Source organism: Priapulus caudatus, unplaced genomic scaffold (assembly GCF_000485595.1).
Source record: "Priapulus caudatus unplaced genomic scaffold, Priapulus_caudatus-5.0.1 Scaffold1358, whole genome shotgun sequence".
In the NCBI taxonomy this organism is placed as follows: Eukaryota; Metazoa; Priapulida; class Priapulimorpha; order Priapulimorphida; family Priapulidae; genus Priapulus; species Priapulus caudatus.
The window spans coordinates 47,727-58,636 of NW_014578419.1; the positions used below are offsets into that span (position 1 = coordinate 47,727).

The 10,910-nt window shown below is 43.5% G+C and overlaps 2 protein-coding genes across 3 annotated transcripts in view; one reads left to right on the top strand and one right to left on the bottom strand.

Moving 5' to 3' along the window:
- Nucleotides 1-77: 77 nt before the first annotated feature.
- On the bottom strand, nt 78-10,177 carry LOC106816355 (G1/S-specific cyclin-E-like). 2 transcript variants are annotated; one of them, XM_014820936.1, is made up of 12 exons: nt 10,098-10,177; nt 9,806-9,868; nt 9,548-9,629; nt 5,260-5,423; nt 4,690-4,849; nt 4,240-4,386; nt 3,884-3,979; nt 3,348-3,491; nt 3,028-3,139; nt 2,782-2,939; nt 1,847-1,922; nt 78-1,493 (listed from the first exon to the last, which is right to left on the bottom strand). In XM_014820936.1, the coding sequence occupies exons 2-12, from the start codon at nt 9,817-9,819 to the stop codon at nt 1,438-1,440; spliced, it is 1,209 nt and encodes a 402-aa protein (XP_014676422.1). In that variant the 5' UTR covers nt 9,820-9,868; nt 10,098-10,177; the 3' UTR covers nt 78-1,437. The 2 variants fall into 2 exon arrangements, with proteins under 2 accessions (XP_014676422.1, XP_014676421.1); XM_014820935.1 differs by lacking the exons at nt 9,548-9,629; nt 9,806-9,868; nt 10,098-10,177 and adding an exon at nt 6,251-6,615.
- A 175-nt stretch (nt 10,178-10,352) lies between these two features.
- Nucleotides 10,353-10,910, top strand: part of LOC106816360 (uncharacterized protein F13E9.13, mitochondrial-like) — a 10,095-nt gene continuing 9,537 nt past the window's right edge. The window contains exon 1 of the mRNA XM_014820946.1: nt 10,353-10,430. The gene's annotated coding sequence lies outside the window, so the exon portion shown is untranslated. The remainder of the gene's footprint in view (nt 10,431-10,910) is intronic.

Genomic DNA, 10,910 nt, shown 5'->3' on the forward strand with positions numbered 1-10,910 from the left:
GTGTCCTCTATATACGTATATATATATATACTGTATATATAGTGTGGGAGACGTTTACATAAAAGCTAAGCCAAGTATTACAAAGTTAAACAGTTTTATTCATACATTTTTTACAAACATTTTACAATGTAAAACTTCATTTTTTACAATTAATATAAACATGGACAAAAGTGTTAATTGTATAAATTCGCAGTGGTGTTCGTGCAAAAACATGCTTAATCGAACCCTGCCCTACGATATAAATCCATAACATTTAGGCACTAAAACTTGGTCCCCTTGAAGCGTAGCACTCCACATTGCTCTGCATATTTCATTTATATGTTGATTTGGCTTCTGTATATATAGCAATATATTAGGCAAACTCTTCCTACATTTCATTTTGCGATTAAGCCTCACTACTCGGATTAAACACGGAGTGGTCGTGGTCAGTATATATAGACGTGCAAGTCGCCATTTGCATCGTATTTTGGCAGTTAAAACGGGCATAACTGTGTGAAGCATAAACATAAATACACACCTCTCTATTTACAAGCATTCAATTCAACACTCAACGAACACATCAACGTATGGGTAAATAAATCACCAATTCTCCAATTTCATTGATATGGTTTCCCTCGCTATACAAATCTATATTTGGTGTAAATCTCACAACGTGAGATAACTAGTGAATATTGTTAATTGTCTCCGCTTCTGTAACTTCACCGTCACCAAATGATAAACACCCACTACTCATGCAGCTCCTCATCTTGCTAGCATGCACACGGCTGTTTAAATTGCAAGGACATGTACGTATCAGATTCAGCCGACTTTATAATAAATAAATATTCTCTACTCTCATTTCATTTCACTCCTTGTGTCAAACTTGCTTCAGTTTCAATTGCCCTAACCTCTGGTACAGGTGGTGGGTGACACATGCATGTATGAATGTAACATGCTTTTCTGCACAACGGAAGACAACAAATACTTAAGCACTTATGATTACTTATATGAAAGACTCGTTTGCGGTCATACGTGCAGAGGTACCTGGTGCTGCTTCCCACCTATATTCCCAATTTCTATACAAAAAGGAGACACTAGAGGCACCAAATGTTATAATGGGTTACTAAATGGAATGGCAGTAGACAGGCATTAAGAAGGGAAAATGGAATCCCAGGTATTAAAATAATATGCTCTCAACACTGGATGTAACAATATGTGGACACAAGATAAAAACTTCATACAAGGCCATATAAAATTTACACATATTAAAACTATGTTATATCTGACTATGGAAGTAACCTAATGCAGCTACGTACTGCCTTCTAGGCTTGTGTACACATCTATAACAAAGGACTGTTTAGAACAAGAGTCGTAGAAGATAAATTGCACATTGCCAGCGTGTGACTGCGCTCCGGACTTGTACACAGGTTGTGACTGTTGTTACCGTAGATATTATTGCTATAGCGACTGTGGCGGCTCTTTCTTCCCACTTTCTGGCGGAGTGAGCATCCCAGCTGCAAAAAAAAAACAAATACAATTAATTACCAAAATATTTTCGGCAAAAACACGACTAAACAGACATTATAACACGTTACACTAATGCTGCATTTACACTATCGATTTTTGTCAGCGAATCGTCCGAGTCGTGCAAAATAGAACGCGTTCTATTTCTCCAACTCGGCGACTTGACTCCGACTCCTACTCCAACACAATCGAATTTCAGCCGATTAGTTGGAATGCACTTGGGTCAAGTCGGGGGCAAGTTGGAATGCACTTGAAATCGCTACGCTTAACACTTCGAGATCCGTATTTGGAATTACATTTAAGATTTTATAACGCTCGAGATAGCATAAAAAGGTAAGCTTACCACTAGCAGGTAATCCCATCACAGGGCTGGACCTGGAAGATTGCTGGATCTCTAGTTGTCGTGCTTGCGCCCTCTCCTGCGGATAACAATGTGTAAATTATATATAAACACAAGACACGTGAAGACACAATCGTGCGAACAAACTTGGGAGGGAAATCGTACGTGGCTACGTATCAGCACAACGTCTTGACGAGGAAACAGGGCGAGTGGGGATAAACCAGGTTACTGGGAATAAATCAGGTTACTAGAGATAAACCGGGTTACTGGGAATAAATCAGGTTACAAGGAATAAACCAGGTGACCATGGATAAACCGGGTTACTGGGAATAAATCAGGTGAGCAGGGATAAACCGGGTTACTGGGAATAAATCAGGTGACCAGGGACGAACGGTTACTGGGAATAAATCAGGTGACCAGGGATGAACCGGGTTACTGGGACTAAATCAGGTTACTGGGGATAAACTAGGTTACTAGGGATAAACCTGGTTACTGGGAATAAATCAGGTGACCAGGGATAAACCTGGTTACTGGGAATAAATCAGGTGACCAGGGACGAACCGGGTTACTGGGAATAAACCAGGTGACCAGGGACGAACCGGTTTACTGGGAATAAATCAGGTGACCAGAGACAAACCGGGTTACTAGGAATAAATCAGGTGACCAGAGACAAACCGGGATACTGGGAATAAATCGGGTGACCAGGGATGAACCGGGTTACTGGGAATAAATCGGGTGACCAGGGATGAACCGGGTTACTGGGAATAAATCAGGTGACCAGGGACGAACCGGGTTACTGGGAATAAATCAGGTGACCAGGGATAAACCGGGTTACTGGGAATAAATCAGGTGACCGGGAGAGCATATAAACGGCAAGCGAGTGAGACTAAAGAACTGGTGGGTGAGAGTAATTAACAGCGGGGTGAGTTTCCACGCACCAGCAGCGGCAGGTCGACGTCGTGAGTCTGGATGTTGTGAAAGTCGTCGGTGAACACCTGCTGGAAATGCTTGAGGTCGACGCCGCCGTTGTCTCTCACGGCCGTCGAGAACGGAGCCATCCAGTTCACACACGGTTTGATGTCGAGCCACTTGAAACCTACGCAGCACGAACGCAGTTGTTAGACACCGTACACGACAGCAAGGGATGCAAAAGTCAAAACGAACAAGGAATGCGAGACACTTACGAGAGACAGATAGCGCCACGTGTTCCGACGATAAGTGATAAAGGGCAGCAGCTGCGACGACGCTGTAGGAGAATTGTAGGCAGCCGATGTCCAGCATGCACAGGTCTATGAGCTGAAAGACGCGACAAAGAGTGCGACACCGTTACTGGCTGTGCAGCACAACATCAACCGTGCTACAGACTGCCCAACAACACAAACACACACACACGTCTTGGCACTTTCGGTGTAGCTGTAATAAGAGCACTGACTAAACACCCCCCCCCCCAAAGATTATGATCGAAGGGCAGGGCGTGTGCATGGCAGAATGTTCGTTATCTCACCTGTGATAACTGGACGAACACCTGTGGCGAGTATTGCACCTGCAACGCGTCGTCACCTTCCTGACAGTTGTCCTGGTTCGTCACTTGCAGGTAGATGTTTAGCCACGAGTTAACGGTCATCGGAGTAAGATCCCAGTTTAGCTTCTGTGATGCAGAATCAAGTAGAGTCGACAGTGAGCGAGCGAGTTAACTTGCGATGGATCACACCATACACAAAACATTCGTAGGCGAAAGAAACTTACACTTTTTCATCCCTCGGCTGCATGAAAAAGTAATGAAGCATGTGAGAAATTGCAAAAGCTCAAGCATTGTCGCTATTATTAAATACCAGGCAGTAAAGTATTAACCGTAAGATATTTCCCGGCTCATGTCCCCAAAAATCAAGCCGTGTCTGATCAACATAAGGACCTCAAACTGGCCCCCTTTCTTTCCCCAAATATATACTGCTAATTATAAGGCACACCTTAACACTCGTAGCTTCTCATGAGGTGAAGTACGATACTTAACGCACGTTAACGACGCGCGATCGCTCTCACCTTCAACATGACGAGTTCCTTATCGAGGATTTCGTTGTCCTTGCACGCGCCGTCGGTGACGTAGGCAAACTCTGTCAGCTTCGGCGGATAAATCTCCTGCCAAAATGCAGCGCTGTGTTTTTACACTTGACAAAACGCACGTACGCATGACGCATAGATTCCTGGTCAATCGCGGACGTTTCGCTCACTAGAACTCTTCCTGAAATCGACTTCGACCGTCAAGCTAGAGTATTCTATCGCAGGGCAACCAGTGACTTTTTGCAGTGCCGACGAAGAAGTTTAATTAGAGAGTTTAATCGCGAGACTACTGGCAGCGTGTAAAGTCTCTTCTTACCGATATGATCTACTGTACATACCTCTAACTTTGACGCGAGAAACAGTGCTGTGATTCCTATAAGTTGTAGCTGCTGTTTCGGAATGTTAGTTTCAACAGTCAGGTAACGATCGATGTAATCAACGGCTAGGTAGTAAGTCTCCCGATGCAGTTTATAAACCTCACACACCTGTGGGGGGAGAAAAACCGATGGTAAGAGCAAATGCCAGCAGAACCGGTGCGTTAGTCAAAACAACCGCACTCTGATTGAAGCTGCCCCAATAACAGGGCACCGATTACTTTCTCCTCCACGACACCTTCACCCCAGCAACCTCCAAACGTCACACTAATTACAAACACTAGACAATTCCATTTAAACGAGAAAATGTTCCACAGTGACTCTACACCCCCGACCGACCTTGAACGTAACGTTTATGTGAAAACGGTCTAGATTTCCCTCGCCCTTCACTATGAGAGATCATCGGCTTCTTACCTCTATCAACCAGTCGAGTAGTATGGCTCTCATGCGAGACTGAAGGCTTGGATGGTGGTCTAACATTCGAATGTCTCTCTTATACAGACAATCCTTCTTGCACATTAGTGACCACATCTCACCAGAATCTGCCCAGCTTAGCACAGGAAGCGGTGACGTCCTGTGGGTGACAACACAGAGAAAGAGATCAACGATAGATCAGGGACGAGCATTGCCAATGAGATTATGTTGTTCCACATATGCATGTGTGCACACACGCACACAGAAGGCATCGCACTGTAGGTGGTATATAGTTAATCGCATGTATCATACAAAAATGCATTTGCTACTCATACAGTCTTCAAAACATAAAGGGCATAGGAATATTACTGATAAAACTGGCTCAAGAGTACAGTGGTACCTGAATCTATAGCCCATGCCACCGGTTATCAACACCAACCCTCATATTTTGTACAACATTGTATTATCATGTTCATATATATACATCTAAGCAGGGTAAACATTCATTTTCTCCGCACCACGCCGCAGTGTTGGAGTTAACGCCACGTCGACGTACGGACGGACGGTTACCTGTGTGTGCTGGGCATCGATTCGAGGCTTGGATTCCTGAATGAAGCGTTTCTGATGTGGAGACTACTGAGGTGATCCGTCGCCACCGTGAGCTCGCCCGGCGTAGGCGGCGCTGCCTGCGGGTTCGGCGTTAGCCGCTTCACACTAGGTGGCTCGCACTCCTCCTGTGAGAACAAAACAAATGAACGTCTAAAAACTGCGAGATGCACACAGACAATTTTTACTTAATGGGATGCAGTGAGGGTGAAACAGTAGCAGCATCAGCAGCAGCAGCATCAGCAGCAGCAGTGAGAATCACATGTATTTCACACGCAGGTTTTCCTCACAATACTTAGTCCCAGCATCACACCACAGCCGCACACATGCATACAGTGACACAGTTCCCAGCACTCACAACACTTGCAGCCAGAAGATAGAAACTAGCTGGCTTACTAGAATTGTTGTGCAACTATGACCCCAGAGCTAGCCTCCACCCCCACCCCCATCACCCCACCCTAAACAAACAACTGGTCTGACTCCCTCCAGCAGGCAGGCAGGCTGGCTTATACATGGCTCTGTGGAACCAAGCTTGGACACTGACATGTGCAGAGTGAAGGCTATAAATTCTAAATGCACACTAGCCACCATGTGACAGTTCAATGAACCTGCTATTGCCCACTATCCAACCACCACGTTATAGCAAACACTGTCGTAAAACTCTGCACTTAGACATCTTAGAATTCACAACTTAGTTTCTATTTTTTTCCTTAACCATAAGATACCATAACTCATTGCCACTCAAAAAATTACCGATAAAGTTAACTACTGAAACCACTAACCTAGCGCGATACGGTGAAAAACACTTATAGATAAACCCTTGAGTAGAGACACAAAGAGCAAAATACAAAAAGGACGAAACGATTCTCACAGTATAAAAAACACACACACATCAAAGACACGAGCAACCTACTGAAACCAGCATAACAGTTAAAATCTGTTAGAATAAGATTACCGAGGCGTTATGTTGATGCCGAGCATGGTTGGCACGCCTACACGGGTCGAGGTAGTACGTTATGAGACGTGGATCAGGACTCGGTGGTTCCATCTCAACAGCACCTCTCTTCCTCTGAGACATGTTGAATTCGGCGTGGTAAGCCATGGCAGACGCGTAAAGCGAAACACTGACACACACGCTACCTCTAACTCTGCACTAGCTCCGAATTAGTGAGACTACACTGCTGCGTGGAACTTGTGGGAGAAGTCAGGATCTCACGTGAGGTATCCTCAAACGCATGCACGCGAATGTCTCAGCAACAAGTCTCGCTCCTGCTATAGTGCTAACATGTAGACGCGAGACAATGAGCTCGCTGGAGTGGAGAGCCAACAAGATGCTATTTTTCCTCGTAAATCCCTGTCAGATTTTGGGATTACTCAACACCTCAAAGGTGGGACAAGCACTGCTCATTACTCTGATGGCCATGCACCTCTACAAATAGGAGCTGTTCTGTTGGAGGAGGCCAGACAAGTTTAGGGCCATCAGGTAAGACAGTGCTGCTCATCAGCACAGAAAATTCTCTCATTGTCACCCAAAGATGGAACCTGGACACTGTGACACAGGGTGACACAATGGGACACTACCTGTCTTATGAATGGGTGTGAAAATCTTATTTAAGCTAGGGATTGTGCCTCCTCTTCAATGGGTTGACAATCTACAATTGAGAAGTATTTTCTGTCCTCATTGACCAAGGCTGAAAACCCAACCACCTACTGACAAGCACAACCAAAGCAGATTATCTTGTACTGCTTATGTCACAAGAGTTAGTCCCAGGCACAAATGTGTGACACATCCACCTCTAGTCACCAGCACAAAGACAACGTTGAATGTATTCTAATCAGTGCTTGTTTTTAGATTGTCAGGCCAAATTGGGGACATTAGATTTTAATGTACAGAGCAGTACTATATATACTAGACAAGGATGGACAACACAGATGACACTCATTTTTCTATGTACAACATTGACAAGCATTGAATAGATAACGATATTACATTAGCTAGCTGAACTATAATACCAACAATCTTAGCGCAACTAGATATAGAATTCCAGGCGGCAAGTCACAAATGCCATAGCAATTAATATCAGACAATTCACACAAGAAAAATGGAAAACCCACGCCTGGCATGCAACGCGTGGAAGTTAAAATATGCTATGCGCACAAAGTGTCTCCCTATCAGGTTTACTATGAACTACGCCTATCATCATGTAGCACGAAGAACTGGTTTGATGCACACTGCACTTCAGACTGGCCTATGGCAGTCTCTTCACACTGTCAGATGGGTGGGTGGAGGGAGGGAGGCCAACTCTATGATATTAGGGTGGGGGGATCTGATAAACTACAGAGAAGACTGACCATAACAAAAAGTCTGACAACAGGTGGGTTTGCACGACTAACCTTACCACCACAGCAGTACCTCTCTGAAATCTCAATTCTAACGCAACTTTTAAGGTGATACAGTGAAGCCTGTCAAATCCCACACTAGAATGTATGACAGAGTAGCATGCAGCATGACAATTCGCCCCCCACCCCCCGCCCTCTCCAGGCTCCACATGGACTGACCACTGGTTAATGCTTACTAGAGCCATGTGAATGGGTGGCTGGATAGACACCCACTACCCATAGAATCTCAGACAGGTTTCATTAGTAGAGGTGAGGCAGCAGCAGACAGGAGTGCCTGAGAGTAACGAGCAGAAGCATACACAACATCGTTGCAAGGAAGGGAAGCTGACAGGGGAACACAACACAACACGCAGCTGACAATCCAGGGAGCCTTGTTCGCAAGTTTACATGGTGATATCCAACAGACATCTCAACCAGGTCTCTATTACTTAGAAGCAGGATCTGGGTTTCAGGATGTTGTTGAATTCATTGTATAGATGGTTCACACAAAGCTTTGGCAGTTAGTTTGTATTGTGCTGCCTTAATACATTTGCAGTGTAGGGGTCTTGAAAATGGGTTCTCCAAAAAATAAGAGGCAACACAGATGACATGCATGTGGATGGATTGTACAGGGGAAATAATTTCATGAAACAAAAGGTTCTAGTTAAGATTCCATGCCCCTTCACCATCCTACTTAGATACAATAATGTAAACCAAACACAGGGGTAGGGGAGGCTACTGGGGCAGGGGTACTACCCCAATGCCCCTACCCCTGTGTTTGGGTTACATTATTGTATCTACATCCTACTCAGTACATGCTATCATGCCTTTGCTTCACAAATTTCCCATGCCGACGATACATGTTGCCACATATCAATATCAAGTCTACTTGTATCACATCATTCACAGAACATTACAGATGTCCTGACAACAGTATATAGAAACGTCAACTCGATAAGCCAATGGGCTTGATGGATTTTACATCGGTGCAAAAACCAGAACAGCATTTTTCACGTTATACACGTTATTTTGCAACATTCCACATGTCATTAGAAGTCTTATTTACTTACTGTCTTTTACTCAAGAACAGAGTCTACATGAGAGATGTTGTTCTTTATTGTAATAAAGCCGGACTATCTTTGTTTACGTCTAAAATTAGACTTAGTGAACAGTGTAGTGTTAGCAAATACACCGATCATACGTTCCCTTTCAGGTACGACAAAATACTAACAATAAGTGTCAAAGAAGTAACAAACCTAACCACTACTACATTTAGCAATTATGCCTATACACACTCTACACATTCCACCATACACTATAGTCTAGAGTATAGTACAAATTATTGGTGTAGCGCAGTTCCCTCAGCCATAGTTTGTAAAGTAGTAGTACTACTACTAGTAGTACAGCCACTATATACAGGCTACAGCCCACACCTCAAAATGGAGTCGTCGTGTAAAACGGCCCTCGTTTGATTACATGCTACTACGGTAACTTTAATCGCCATAGATAGTGACATACATCATTTAAAAGAGTAAAGCTTAAATGTTCAAGTTGCGAAATGGAAAAAATGATATCAAGTAAAATCACGAAGATCGGTCCCCATTTTTAGGCGGGAACATTTTGGCGGTAGACCTAGATGCATTTTGCAATATGGCCGACTAGAGTAGCCGAATAAGGGCCGGTAGAAACTAGGCCTTAGTAAAGATCTCGTAAAGTTTCGAATTCACAGATTAAGAGCTAAGTGTTGCTTAAACATTATTAGTTAATGTAACAACGATAATTATGCTAAACATTAGCGAGATTCGTGAGAAAACCACCTGCATGAAGACTGCACACTGACAAAGGGATTCGAGCTAAAATGGCATGTACTCACCGCTTCATCTGCTTTCCTTTTGCCCCTTGCGAGTATTCTAGGGATATTTGTTTGATGATATTGTTTCGTCTGTAATCTCCCACTGAAATATATCATACGTGATTTTAAGCAACTTTACCAAGTCCAGTGCTATGAGCCATACAAATTGCATTGAACAAAATGGAGGGCAACCTTCACTGACACCATATTTCACACAGTGTCACTGGGCATAGAAAGTGAAATTTAGGTCAAAATCCGACACAAAGCATGCATGCTTACCTTTTTCTAGACATCGTGAAGTCTGTTCTCTGTCTCACAGGAAGTTTATGTGAAAACTACCGCCTGAAAATTATAAATACATAGGTACACGTTCAGACGATCCCAACTGCCAAAAATTCCCGCGGGAGAACTTGAGATCCGCTTCAAAAACGAAATCTCTGTCCTCCCGGAAAATTATTGCAAATAATATCGAACGGACCTTTGGGGCGACGATTAACGAAGGTAATGCACTAGTATAAAACCTAAAAGTTAGATAGAACAACCGCACACTCTTGCCGGAACGATCACATACCACCTGCTCTCCCACAGGCTCCAGCTCAGACTGATCGCGCTAGCGCCAAATACTTGGCCAATGCGCATGCGGCACAAGGCGGCGTTCGCGCAATATGTAAATTCGGGAGCCGGTCGGGTTCTAATGATTATACTGTGGAGGAATGTGTGAGCGCTCCTCCGATTCCCGCCCCTCGCGAGGGAATATATACGTTCTCTAGCAGAATGCTTCGCGAGGGATTATTAATTGCTTACAACGTGCGGGTGTATTGTATTAAGTTATTAGGACTCCGTACGTAGTGTTAGGTTAGTACGTCCGAGTCACTCTGACTATGTATCAGGGTATCAGATCTACGTAAGTGCTCTTATAAAGTTATAATGATATCAGTATATATATATGTATCAAGATGAATACATAGTCATGCATCTTACGAGATGAAACTTTGACTAGATCCAAGCTACAATCTCTGCTACTGTTATAGCCAAGCTACTAGGCCAAATACTAATAAATTAACGTTATATTCATAAAAAAAAGTGTTTGTCGTTTCATATGGTCATCGATCTTTGCTAAATGACAGTAAGCATATATGCAAAAATCTAATCGGGTTTCATCTATATCTATATGATATATACAGGGGCGGATTCAGACCGTATTTGCCGTATTGGGAAATTTATTAATACGGTCTAGATTTCAAAGTGCCCTTCGAAATTTTGCGCTAAAAAATACAGAAACCAATTTGATGGAATTTGGATATATCCTTTATTTGTTTTCTTTTTCTTCTGATTCATTGACAGGATTTGAAGGAAATCAAAATTTTACATGGTAACAAAACTA